General features: G+C 40.0%; 1 protein-coding gene across 5 annotated transcripts in view; it reads right to left on the bottom strand.

Moving 5' to 3' along the window:
• Positions 1-5,831, bottom strand: part of BRAF (B-Raf proto-oncogene, serine/threonine kinase) — a 144,760-nt gene extending 138,929 nt beyond the window's left edge. For 3 of the 5 annotated variants that reach the window (XM_029922542.1, XM_029922547.1, XM_029922560.1), the window contains exon 1: positions 5,635-5,831. In XM_029922542.1, coding sequence (XP_029778402.1) covers positions 5,635-5,760 — 126 coding nt within the window. In that variant the 5' untranslated portion in view covers positions 5,761-5,831. The remainder of the gene's footprint in view (positions 1-5,634) is intronic. The other 2 variants (XM_029922567.1, XM_029922553.1) reach the window with 2 other exon arrangements.
• Between the last annotated feature and the right edge of the window lie 8,834 nt (positions 5,832-14,665).

Genomic DNA, 14,665 nt, shown 5'->3' with positions numbered 1-14,665 from the left:
CTGCTTCGGATTCTGTGTCTCCCTCTCCCCCTCTACCCCTTTCCTGCTCTTACTCTGTCTCTCTCTCTCTCAAAAACAAATAAACATTTAAAAAATTAAAAAAAGAGAGAACTGAAAAGTACAGAAAAACAGAGTGCAACATAACTAATAGGGTTCCATTCACTATTTCTTTCACTAAGTATTTGAGCACCAATGTGCCACATATTGTTGCAGAAGGCAAAGATTGGAAAAAAAAAAAAGTACAAAACTGGGACACCTAGGTGGCTCAGTCAGTTAAGCATCTTGATTCCAGCTCAGGTCATGATCTCAGGGTTGTAAGATCAAGCCTCATGTTGGGCTCCACACTGGGCCTGGATCCTGCTTGAGATGATGCTCTCTCTCCCTCTCTCTCTGCCCCTCTCCCACTCACTCTTTCTCTCTTAAAAAACAAGTTTTAAAAATATACAAAATAGACAAAAACTGTTTCTCTCCTATGTATGTATTAAGGTAACTGGAAACTTGAGTTTCTTACGGCGGTAGTTTTTTAAAAAATTGTCCTCGTGCTCTACAGTAATTTAAAAACTACCATCCTATGGTACATTTGTCCCAAAAGTGCTGTCGGTAACTGCCGCTACATTACAAGAATGAAAATGATGTTTCATTTGATGTTACAGAGCTTCCTGAAGACATAAAGTTAATTGAGTTCAGAACAATTTTTATACTCTGTATCAAGTACATTCCCAGGACCCCGAAAGGAATGTATGATACTGGGCATCAATTTCCCTCTATATGCATAGTCTTGATAGGGGAAGAAACAAGGCTAACAGTTTTTTTAAGCCCAAGAGAAAACATGGAAACCAAAATAATCTCAGAGGGTAGAGGGTAGAAAAAAAATAATTGCTTAATGTTAGGGTGTAGGCTGTATTAAGAGTGTCTTCTCCCATGCTAATTATGTATGATAGTAAATTAGGTTGGTGGCCAAAAGAAACTAAAAAATAAAAATACCTCCCAGAATACATCAATGCTTCCAGCAAATATTTAACAAAGGAATAGAACAAATGAGGCTATCTTTTTGGTTCTTATATTCTCTATAACATTATGTCTACAAAAGCAGTAGACATAATTCAAAATTCAGTTCTCCAACTATTGATCCTGACCTCACAGAATAACCTATGTAGACAGACAGAATGAGTAAAGGACTTAATTCAACTTCTGAGAAAGATGAAATCCAGTAAGAGCTACTGACAATAAAGGCTTATTTTAATGACAACTTGAGGCAGAAATATAGGAAGCACAGCAACATACTGCATTTCCTAAAGCAAGGGGATTGTGACACAAAACGTTCACACTAAGAACTCAGCTAAATTAATATCAAAGTGTCAAGGAAAATATGCACTTTGTAATTCTAAAGGAGAAAACAACTTAATGATTGGGGAAAAAAGGAAAAAGAACGCTAAGCAGCTGCCACATTTAACAAAGTAAGCATCAGGTCATAGAAAATGCTAAAAAACAATATAGCCTGCTCCTTCCCTCTCTTCCCCACCACTCAGAGAATATAGGTTTCCAGTTGTTAGATCAGCTTTCTATTCACCCTTATCAGGAAAGTAAAGGACAGGGAACTGAGAAAAAAGTCAAAGTTCTCTAGCTTGTTATCCCAATATAATTTTTCTGACCTAGTACCCAAATAAGATCAACTCAAGTTTGTGGTCTGGTTTACTACATTCAAAGATTCAAGCATCCAGGACCAACATTCCTTTCTTATCGGTTTACTGACAAATGATTCCTATAACAGCCAGCCAGCATATGTAAGTGACTGATTATCAGATAGTTTTCTAAATAGAAGTGGATACCTGCAGGAAGGAAGGAGAGAGAAAGAGTACGGAAAGAGACCACTAGAAATACTAAAGACAAAAAACAGCTATCTTATAGTTATGCCTAGCAGGCATGTTTTGTCCACCTTCAAAAATACCTAGACAAGTATTAACAGCAATACCAGAACTACACAAGCATGCAGCATCCTAAAGGGACTCCCTCTGGTTTTGCATGGTTAATAAAGATGTGTTTTAATACAGTGGACCACATTATAAAAAAGAGTCCATCCCATCTTATAATTAAATAGCTTAACTAAGGCTGATGATAAGAGATCATGAAAACAATATAATTTTAATTGTAATGCAATTGTAAGAAGCTCCTTCTACAGAAACACAACAGAAGAATTGTTAATAAATATCACACCCTGATACAACACATTCTTTAAGTAAACGTATTTATAATACTATGTGATCACATTACCCCATATTATACCATACAGTCATAGAAAGAAATATCAGAGAAATGTAAATGGTCAGAAGTAAAGGTTTAATGCCACAACTATAAGTATATTCATTTCATAAATATTTAATAAGGTCCTGTTATTTACCAGAATATTCTACTTTGAGGTCTACAAATACAAACACAGGACAAAATAATTGTTCACTTCCCAACATAACTTCAAAACCAAAAATCTACATTCTGTGTTCAAGATGTTTGATAACAAGCAGTAAGAAAGTCTTGAATATCCAAAAGAAAACTATTAGTTTAAAAAAATCATAAAACATTTTGCTATGTTAAGTGTAAAATACTATAAAATCACATATACTACATTATACAAGCATTAAAAAAGTTCTGGATATATACCAAAATGCTTACACTTTTATATCCTAATGACATGATTCGATTTTTTAACTTTTTTTACTTACAGCTTTCTAATTTTTCAATAACAAATGTGCTTTCCTTCTGTAGTCAGAAATTTTTTAATGCACCTGAAAGCTGAAGAAACTTTTTTTAAAAAACTTAAAAAAAACCCTCTATTTTAATGTCAGACAAGGGAATTCTTTAGAATAAAATGTGTCATTTTACAGAAGCACAACTTTTCGTTTCTTTCCATGCACTTGGCAAGTTTACTTCTCTAAGTGCACATAACGAAGATAATTCTTAAAAGGCCACATACAGTACATTTCAGTTTTCACAGAATTAACAATCCCAACTTCAAATTAACAATACCAACTTCAATACATTCTTGGGAGGAATGTATTCTGCCAACCATAACATTGATATCTATATTAAAATGAGATTCACTTTTAATCATTTATTCCCCATTCAAATACCTTTTATAACAGCTCTTATTAAGAAATTAGAAAGGTAAAACTGTTCATCACTAAACATTAAAACTGTGGAGGACGCAGCACAAAACACTTTTAATTAAATTTAGTTAAGAGTATCCTCGTAGTTTTAGGAGATACCAATATGCTTTCTCCTTAGTGGCAATTTAAACCTAAATTCATTTGCCTAGTGGTTCTCAATCATGGATACATGAGAATGGGCCAGGAAGTGTGCCAAATACAGAAACTTACGGTGCTAGCTCTCCCCTACAGAATCAGAATCTGCAGAGGGTAGAGCTCAAACAAACCGACCCTTTCAAATTAAATGGCAGAGAACGTACATTACAAAAGACTTCTCTGGATCATTGCCCACTATTCTACTGAGTCTGAAAGTTCTCAGTGTAAACAATGTTATAGTCAGAGAAATACAATTTCATGACCCATATGCCCATTAGGTTGTCGGTTCTTCCACTCTGTAATAGTCTTCAAAGTTAGGATTCAACAAAACCACACATACACCACAGAGTAAAGGAGCCTAGAGGCACCTGTGCCTGGTAAGACAAAGGCATATCCGATTCATGGAAAAAATAGACAGCAGATGTGACCCCTCGTATTTATCCCTTAAAAACAATGTATCCTAAAAATAAATTTCCATGTCAACGGAACAAAGCTGTTTATAAATAAGAAGGAATGTGGAGGTGCAGGGAAGACAAGAGGAAGCTTCAGCAAGTTAAGAACCAAAAGTCAGGAAACAAGGCCAAATGAATGGTAACTGGGGACAAGGAAACCAGAGTAAACTAGGAAATGGAAGAAGGAAAAGAGCTATCCTTAGAATACAAGAAATTGGTGAAAATGAACACATGTTAGAGGAAACTGAGGATCTGAGCAAAAATCCCAACTAAAAATTAAGTGGAAAGTGGTGCAATTTAATAAAGAAGAAAAGGATATGAGAACTCTAGACCAGATGATGGTACACAGAATACATCATGGGCATAGATGGGGGTGGTATAGGAGACTGAAAAACAATTATAATATGAACAAACTAATACCAGAGCAAGCATATGGGATGAATTTCCAAAGTAAAGATGAGGAAGCAGAAAAGGAGCATTGCATAGGAAGAAAAAGAATGAGACATTATGAGCATTGGGAAACAAAATGTAAACAGTAGGAAGGAAAGAGAACTTTGAGCAAAGTCAACAGAATTAAGTCACGTTATCTAATCAATAACTACAAAGCACAATTATTATACTAACATCTCATTATTTGCAAATTATAATAAAGTGTATTATTCTATACAGTACAGTACCAAATACTAAATGGAATAAGTTTTTCTTAAAAACCAAATGTAAGTAATTCGACAAGGTGATAAGAGGCTGAAAAAATGCAAAAAAAAAAAAACAGGTTGAAGGAAGCAGGAGCCAAAGAGGAAAAAAATGAAAGGAAAAAACTGGGACAAAAAGGAGGACAACAGAAAGAAATCAATCAAATCTATTTAAAAATGGGCAGGAAAAAATAAAGAGATGTGAACGCCCAATGCAAGACTAGCCACAAAGTTCGAGTGAAACCTGATGGAATCCTGACAGCTTCAAGATGAAGGGAAGGAGCTCTAAAGCGTCCAAGACGGATTTATGAAGATAACACATAACAATGTTAGGGAGCAGTAGAAAGATCCAGAGGGCCTAAAGAGAACTAGGGTAAGAGAAGTGCAAAAATGGTCTTAAGGAGATCCTGAGTCTAGAAGGCTGGCAGGTCCGACAACCGGCAAAAGAGCGGAGCGGCAGATGGGAATGGGGGGGGGGGTACCTCTCAGCGACAGAGCGCAGGCAAACAGAAGAACTGGGGCCCTGACATCAGGATGGAGAGGAGAGCGGAAACAGTGGATTTAAGATTGTTAAAAGTAAAGATTAAATCAAAACCATCTGCTGGGTAAAACAGGTGAAAAGAAATCCCCAAACAAGTAGAAAAGTGGAGGGGAGGGCAGCGGCCGGAAAAGGGGGACATCAGGGAGAGTGGAGGGGAACGAGGCACCCCATCACCCCCCCCCGCCATGTAGTAATTACAATGGTAACTCAGGCTGGGGTCCCGGCCCCGGCTACTAAACGACATCTATCCACCTGGCTGCCGCCACCCTTCCCGGCACCCCCCCCCACCCCCCCAAATAACGAAAACATCGAAGAGATGAGAGGCTGGCTACCTTCAGCCAGCCGTGACCTTCTCGGACCAACCCTGAGTCTCGCCCCCTATTGATAGCCTCCTGTTCAACCAAAGCTGCCTGAATCCCCCAGGCTGGGGTGCGAGCCAGGGAAACCCCCTTGGGCCACCGTGTGTGTTTACGTAGCGAGGAGCCGCATGACGGAGAGGGACACGGCGGGGATGCCCATCTCCCACCCCGCAGAACCCGAGGGAGAAGGTGGCTGAAGACACCAGAGCCCCCATTGCCACCTCCTTCTCCCCCAAAAAACACCAGCCAGACGAGCCCAGAGACCTGAGGGGGGTAGGGTGCGCCGGCACTCACCTCCTCGGGAATGGCAGGGTCCGCAGCCGAAGAGGCCGCGGCGCCGGCTTCGGGCTCCATGTCCCCGTTGAACAGAGCCTGGCCCTGCTCCGCGCCACCGCCGCCGCCGCCGCTCAGCGCCGCCATCTTATAACCGAGAGCCGGGGCCCGAGCGACCGCTGCTGGGCGGGGAGGGGGAAGAGAGGCGGAGGGCGGGGGGAGGCGGAGGCGGAGGGAGGGGGGCGGCGGGGAGGGACGGCCCGGGCGGCGCCGGCGGCGGGAGGGCCCCTGGGCCACCTCTGGAACCGGCCCGTGGCCCCCGGCGCAGCCGAGCCTGAGGGGATTGGGGGAAGGATGCTAGGCGGGGGGCGGGGGAAGGGGGCGGAGACGACTAGAAGTCGCCGCGGCAACGGCGTCACCCGCGTCACGCTCGTGTCACGGCCGTGACGTCACCCGGGGTGCGTGACGTAATCCTAGGAGCGCCCTCGCGCAGTCGTCAGGGGAGGGTTCTTTCCCTTCAAGCCCACCCTCGCGCGTGCACGTTGCCTCCGCTCTGCCGTTTCCATGGCTCCGATTTCCTACTTCATTCTGCCTGTCCTAAACCTGTGCTGCGATGTGGGATTTACTAGAAGAGCATGCATGGGTGTGTTCGAGACGTTGAAATCCTAGAGGGAGAAAGATGGGGAAGCCCATACTACTTGTGTTTTTTCCATGACAGCGAGTGTCTCTGTCCTTAAAATAAGACTTGAAACCCCAGGGTGGAAACATCCAAGCGAATTTGATAGAAGTAAATTTAGGAACAGCTAAATTATTAGAATGATTTTTGTGTCCGTTTCATTAAAGGACCTGGCCTGTTACAGTAGGGCTAAATGGAAGTCTAAAAGCTTTTCCCCATTATTGAGGACTAAAACGTTTTCCTTAAGTGTGTTTTTCGTTTTCCAGATTCATTCAACAAATGCTGCGTACAAGGGCCTGCACAAAGCACAGCATTATAGACATCTGAAGCATCAAAACTTTAATCATTTTTATTTTCAAGAAAATCATTCAAAGCATTTTAAATACTTCATGCCTTTCATGAAGAGAATATTCTAAGGCGTTATCTGTAAAAAATATGCATGAAAATCAGTTAAATTCCCCTTGTGAGGCCCAATTACAGAACAAAATGGAAGACACCCAATTCATTATGAAAAGTCCATTGGATGTAAAGGAAAGGGAATATGGAGGGGGGGAGGGACTGGAGAAATAGGAGTGAGAAACCTAGTGGAAGATACTGTGGCCTACTGATGGGGTACAGTTTGAATCACCAAAGTAACCAAACCATCAATCATGAGAAGCTTTGAACTACTTTTTTCTTACTTCCCATGAGGAGGAAATTCACAAGTGACCTCTTTATAGTATTCACCATGATTAAAGAGATAGAAAGCTGTCCTACTGAGTTCTGGAGCGGAAGGTCTGCCTACTGATAGAGTCACTATGAGCCCAGGAGCTGATCCTTAGTCTAAAGGTAAGGCGTTGTGTGTAAGGCTGCTTGATTAATCTGAATACTAACATTCCTTTACAATGAAAGATGCAAACTGTAGCCTTTCAAGTGAGTGTGGTAGGTTTGTTAGCTTCATTGTGCTTTTCTCTTCCAAGTAGAAAAGTCTCCTTGAGGAACTAAATTTAAATCAAAAAGTGGCTTGGCAAAGCAGAGGAAATGAGGATTATCATAAGAGATAATGTCATCAAGCTATACCAGTCTGAAGCGTCCTTCTTTACTGTAAGGACATACTTCTAAACAGACGAAAATTGCATTGTTAGCCAGTCACGCCACCTTTTACCCTTAGTTTTATCAAAATCACAACGTGCAGGATCTTTTATTCTTCAACAGTCCTATTTCATTTTTTTAATCAGACCCTAAAAAAGTTACATCATCATCACACTTCCTCATAACAGTCGAAGTTCTAAGATTTGTTTTCATTGGTTCTATTTTAAATTATAGCCTTCTTTATCAGCAACAAACTGTAGATCATATCTGACATAGTTATTTCTCCACAGGATAACTGATCTCACCCTTTCGATATTGAGCCTCTGTTCACTCAACATTTCTAACTTTGTCTTTAAATCTGGATATATCTTATTTGTTTTCCCTAGGCCATTCTAAAGCTCCACAGGATCCAGATGGGAAAATATAGAGAAAGCATAAACTTTATGGAATATGAAGATGAGTGTCAGCATGCCGTATCTTGGCTATCTATAATCTGAAAGAAGGTAAGCTCAAATCCCTGTTGTTGTTATTTTAATCTATAAAATGACAGTGGTAATAATGCTGATCCAAACTTCTAACTGTATCGTTGTAGGGATCAAACATAGTTTTGCCCTTAACAAAATATGAAATTACCTTCTCAGTCAGAATTCAGACAAGGCACAGCAGAAGATGGCTTGCCTCTGCTCCATGATATCTGGGACCCTCAGGTGGGAAGACTCTGTGCCTGGGTGAGGACTGGAATAATCTGGAGGCATATTTTCTCATATGCCTGGTGATTGAAGCTGGGAGCAATCAACTAGGGACAGTCAGCCAGAATACCCAAAATACGTTCCTCATGTGGTCTGAGCTTCCTCATAGCATGGCTGCTTAAAGGTAGTCAGACTCCTTACAAGGTGGCTGGGGGCTCCAAATGCTAGGGTTCCTCTAAGCAAGGTGAACCCTGTATTGCATTTTATGTCCTAGCCTCCAGTGTCCCACCATATTGCTTCTGTTGATTTTTTATTTTATTTTACTTTTTCTGCATTTTGTTGGACGTAGATAGGTCATTAAGTCTAGCCCACATTCAAGGAAAGGGCATATAGATCCTACCTTTCAGTGGAAGAAGTGTCAAAGAACTTACAGTTACCTTTAATTTACAGAGAAGTGTGTTTAGAATAATGAGCTAACTTTTCTAGAAATGGTTACTTACCCTCACCTTCTTCTGAGGGAACTCTGTGCTTGAATCCTCCCTTTTATTACTGGGAATCATGAAGACATATCTCAGTATACTAATGGAGAAGCCCTTACCTTCTTTCTCTAGCTTCTTACCACTGCATGCGAAAATAAATGCAGGTCATTGGCCATAGAGTACAGCCTACCTGTCTCCTTTTGGGTGCTTCGCCCTGCCAAATCCCAATACTCCCATAGACACTATGCTGTTTTGAAACTCTCTACCCAAAACTATGGCACTGTGTTCTTGGAGCATGTGACGAGACAAGTCTGTCTGTGTTCTGAACAGAAACAGAAAAACGCCTCCTTCCTATAGTATGGTGTGTCATATGGACATCAAAGCAGTATTCTTTTGCATTTAGTCAATGCAATTCATTTAGGTGTTGTTCCCAGTCCCCTTTTCCCTGAAGGCATTTGCATATTCACAGGAAGCTGGAAAACCCATCTAGGTGAGGACCATTCCTTACATCTTTGTTCTAGTTCATGTCTGAGACACTAAGAAGCCTTGCTGACATATCTGACCCTCCCTTCCAGTTAATTTCCAACTGGCATTTCTATCTTGAATCCTGCATTCTAGTAGGCACTGGATAGTCCTACCCACAAGTTGGACTTGCCCAGCTGGGTCTGACCCATGTTAATGTAGTCGACTGCTGGAAAACAAGAAGTTTCCAGGATGCTTCTGCAGCTCCAACAAGATTCAATGATGTATAGCCGTGGGGCACCTGGGTGGCTCAGTCGATTAAGTGTCCGGCTTCAGCCCAGGTCATGATCTCACAGTTCGTGAGTTTGAGCCCCATGTCGGGCTCTGTGCTAACAGCTAGCTCAGAGCCTGGAGCCTGTCTTCAGATTCTGTGTCTCCCTCTCTCTCTGACCCTCCCCTGCTTACACTGTCTCTCTCTCTCTCTCAAAAATAAATAAAACATTTTTTAAAAAATGGTGTATAGCCGATTACAGCTTATTTTCTTTATGAATCAAGGTCATCATTGTGAATAACACATCTTATATAATAGAAAGCTACTCTCTTGGGGTGCCTGAGTGGCTCAGTCAAGTGTCCGACTTTTGATTTTGGCTCAGGCCATGATCTCACTTGATCGTGAGATCAAGCCCTGCATTGGGCTCTGCACTGACAGTGTGGAGCCTGCTTGGAATTCTTTCCCTCCTTGGCTCTCTGCCCCTCCCCTACTTGTGCTCTCTCTCAAAATAATTAAATAAACATTAAAAAAACAGAAAGCTACTTTTAGAAGTTATTTAGGTATGGATAGAAGATAGAATCATAGAGTTGATTCAGGGCAGCCATCCTGCAGAGAAATACTTGGAATCTTCTCGGTGGAATGCCAGACTCTATGCAAATGCAATGGAGACCTCACTAATGCAGTGCCTTCAATGGTAACTTCTTTGTTTTCTGAAGTTGAATTGAAAGCCTCCTCTTTATGACATCTGTATTGTGGTCTGTTTTGCCTTCTAGAGGAAGGCATATAACACAGACCTGTATGTTATTCTATGTAACATATAACACAGTCTCTATGTTATTCTATGTAACTGCTTTCAAGTATTTCAAGGGAGTTCTGTTTCCTCTACTTCTCTCCTCAAAGCATTTTCCCATCTTTCTGTTACTCTTTTCAATTTTCCTCTTAGAATATGGTCCCGTGCATTGAAAACCTTTCCAGATTTCATGCAACTAACAAAGAATAGAACCTCTGATTGCAATCACCTAGGACCCATGCTTTTGTTAACTCAATAAACAAATCAGGGGCCCCTGGGTGGCTCAGTTGATTAAGCATCTGACGCTGGCTCAGGTCATGATCTCACAGTTCGTGAGTTCAAGCCCCCTGATGGGCTCTGTGTGGAAAGTTCAGAGCCTGAATCCTGCTTTGGATTCTGTGTCTCCCTCTCTCTCTTCCCTCCCCAACTCATACTCTGTTTTTTTCTCTCTCAAAAATAAATAAACATTAAAAAAAGAACTTAAATCTGAATATTTTTTAGAAAAATATTATCAAAGGTCATATAAGCAACCCTACCCCATTTACTGGAGAAACCTGTGAAACTTGGAGTCAATAAAAGCCCTTTGTTTTTGTTTCTTGTATTTTTTAAAACTCGCATCAATTTCAGTACTGTTGTCATCTCTACTGAACTCACATTGCTCAAGCTTTGTAGTTCTTGAAGGAAAAGTTTGCTTTAAGATTGATGAAATGTATTAGATATTATATTTCTTTTTTTGAATTTTTAAAATACAACTTTACTGAGATATAATCCATATATCATATAATGCACCTATTTAAAGTATACACTTTGGAAAGTGCCTGGGTGACTCAGTCAGTTGAGCATCCGAATTCGACTCAGGTCTGATCTCACCATTCATGGGTTCAAGCCCCGCGTCAGGCTCTGTGCTGACAGCTCAGAGCCTAGAGCCTGCTTCAGATTCTGTGTCTCCCTCTCTCTCTGCTCCTCCTCTGCTCATACTCTGTCTCTCTCTTTCTCTGTCAAAAATAAATAAACATTAAAAAATTGAATAAAGTATACAATTTGGGATGCGTAGGTGGGTCAGTTAGTTAAGCATCTGACTCTTCTTTTAGCTCAGATCATGATATCACAGTTCGTGGGATTGAGCCCCACATCAGCCCAGAGCCTGCTCGGGGTTCTCTCTCACCCTCTGTCTCTGCCTCTCCCCTGCTCATGCTCTCCCTTTCTCTCAGAATAAATAAACATTAAAAAAGATAATACAGTATACAATTCAGTGATTTTTAGTATATCCATAGAGTCAGGCAGCCATCATCACAGTCAGTTCTGGGACATCTTCATTACTCTGAAAAGTGATTTTTTAAACATTTTTAAACATTTACCAAAGGATATTTATATGAGTATGTTATTTCATTTTAAAACATCTTACTTATACTAACCCTTTGGTGTGTTACTAAGATATACTGTTCTTTGAACTATTCTTTGTGAATTTTGGTAATTTGGAGCTTTCAATTTTTTTAAATGTTTGTTTATTTTGAGAGAGAGAGAGAGAGCATGACGGGGGGAGGTGGTGAAGAGAGAGAAGGAGAGTGTCAAGCAGGTTCTATGTGGTCAGCATAGAGCCTGAGGTGGGGCTTGAACTCATGAAACCGTGAAATCATGACCTAAACTGAAATCAGGAGTCAGATGCTTAACTTACTGAGCCACCTCTTGAGTGTTCAATTCTTTTCAAGTTTGTTTGTATTTCATGGTGCGGTAAACTATTTATAGTATGCTACCTTTTTGGCAAGAAGTGAGGGGAAACTATATATGCGTATAAAAGGCACCTGATAAGTGATGAGTAAGAACAGGGTGAAGGAGATGGGGTACGAATGAGACTTCTCTGAGTATATCTTTTAATACTTTTACTTTATGGACGTAAACAAATGAAAAAAAGTAAATCTAACCAAACGAACCTAATCATATATCAAATTCATAACATAACCACAAAGTTTTCCTTCAAGAATTAAAAAGCCTGAGCAATGTGAGTTCAGTAGAGGAGATGACAACAGTGCTAAAATTGATGCGGGTTTTAAAAAATATAAGAAGAGAACGTGATTAATTCAAGTGGCTTTTGCATGTCACTTTCTGACTAAAGACTATAGTGGACTTCTGTTGTGTTAAATTAGCTAAACTGCAACTATTTCCCAGAATCCTCTTCTGTCATGTAAGACCTGCTCACCCACTCCTGAAATATATCCCCTGAGATCATCCAGAGCAAACTCTCTTCACCAAGGCTGTGAGAAATGCATTTGTGAAAACAACTCAGAGTTCTCTGCTGGCTCTCTTCTGTAAGCCAGAAATGACCACTGCTACCATGTCTGTGGGAGGGATGCATGTCTGTGATGATGGGTTTCTCCTGCAAGAGCCCCGTCACTGGCGTTGTTACAAGAGCCCAAGGTAGTGACAACCCGACTTATATTACAGTCCTTCCTCCTAACTTCTAGCTCAGCCTCATAGATTTCAGTTTTTCCTGCTTTTCTCACTTCACCTCCGTCTTTCCTTCCTGTCTGGCTGAGGATTTGGCTTCCAGCAGCAGTCCCAGGAACCCAGCCTCACCTAGACCGCCTAACCAGCTCGAGGGTGGTTGTCTATGATTTATGTCTCTTAGTGCTTCTGCTTCTTCTGATTAAATACTGACTGGATTACATTCAAAGAACAAAATTAACTACAAATAAATCTTTAATTTTTTTAGAAGGCTTATTTTGGGTAGTGCTATTGGTTTTGTGATTCTGAAATAATTTGTATGTATTGTGGATAGAGAAATGAGTACCTATGATGATGTTGGGAATCAAGGTTCTTACTGTGGAAAAAGAAACATGTTATGAACAGGAGAAGTTGAAGAAGAACCCCTTGATGCTGGATTTGAATTGGAATAACTGTATTAATATAGGAGTTAGACAACAATAATGTGTCTGTGAACATGTATATATGTATAGTTTTAGAGGAATATTTGCTGGTTATTACAGAGAGAAGAAATGATAGAATTAGGAAAGTACATATACTGTATAATACATATGTAAGTATATGTACACTTATAAATGCTTATATAATCCTCTGTATGTATATTTATATCTATATGTAGTTTTTGTCTATATATGCATATATAAAATACTTGTGCATATATATAAATGAATAAGTGTATGTATATATATATATATGTATATATAATATATATACATATATATATATATATATACACACATGTAGGTTCATATATTCTTAGCTCTGGGCACTGAAAACGGTCCCTAGGAGTATCAGTAAGTACCCCTGATACCTGAATCTTGATTTTGAAATACCATTCTCCACTGAAAGTCACGAGGGCTCCTTTGAGAAATGGCTGATTCCAGATCTAGGACAGCAGTGTATAAATTGAGCTTGCACGGGATGCACTTTGGCATACTCCAGAGCAAGGGCATGATAGAATTAGAAAAATCACCATTTTGCAACTGCCAGTGTGATAATTACTCCAGGTCAGACCCATGAATAGTTGCTGAAACTCTTATTGGGTAAAAGACTGTTGGGGACTGGGCCAGTCCTGCGGTTTCCTAATGCCGCCACACAGACCTCTCCCTAATTACAAAGGGGGAAGTATACATTTACAACAGCAGTCCCTCCATTAGCCACGCTAGTAAACTCAGCATCCCCAGTAGGGGATCATTCAACATTATGCAACAAGTCCTGATGTGGTGCTTCATCTGTAGTATTGGGGCCAAAAAATGTTTAACCTGAACATCAGCATGAGGAAACTATCAAATCCAGAATGTGGAAGACTTAAAGACAAGCAACCCTGACTCCTCAAAATCATGGTATTACTAATAACAAAAAAAGTCAAGGGCAGAAAGTCAAGAGGACTATTCTACATCAAAAGAGATTAAAGAGCTTTAGCAGCCACATGTGAAATATGAAATCTAACTGAAGCCTGGACAGGAAAATAAACTATACGACACATTTTGGAGACAATTGGGGAAACTTAAAGGAGAGCTAAATATTAAGTAATAATTATAAATTAATGTTAACATTTGTATTTTCATAAGATGATTGGTGAAATACCATTATGTCTGCAACTTACTCTGAAATGGCTCAGGAAAAATGGAGATAGAGATCAAGAAAAGGCAATAAGTTATTAATAGAGATCTAGATAAAGGGTATGGTAGTTTGTTTGGAGTGCTATTTCAACTTTGCTGTATATTTGAGATTTTTCAAAAAATGTTAGGGGGGGTGCCTGGCTGTCTCCGTTGGTGGGGCATGCAGCTTTTGATCTCGGGGCTGTAGGTTCAAGCCCTGCGCTGAGTATAGAGATTACTTAAAAATAAAATCTTAAAAAAAATGATGGAGGAAACTTTTCTTTCATTATGTACAAAGAGCGCATACTTACGATAACAAAACATTATTATGTTTTATGATAAGTTTTTTTCAGGCAATTAAAAACTTGCTCGTCATCTACTATTATTAGTATTACCTTAAGTTTTACCTTCTTACCTTCTTATATAGGATCAGTTTCTGATAAATCTAGTTTCATAGTCCTTTTTATTTTCTGATACATTGGACTTACACCTTTTGTATCATAATTCATGGACATAAGCAGGGCTGCCTGGG

Source organism: Suricata suricatta, chromosome 2 (genome assembly GCF_006229205.1).
Source record: "Suricata suricatta isolate VVHF042 chromosome 2, meerkat_22Aug2017_6uvM2_HiC, whole genome shotgun sequence".
Lineage (NCBI taxonomy): Eukaryota > Metazoa > Chordata > Mammalia > Carnivora > Herpestidae > Suricata > Suricata suricatta.
The sequence above is the reverse complement of the archived record's forward strand: the minus strand, read 5'-3'. Positions and strand labels throughout refer to the sequence as shown.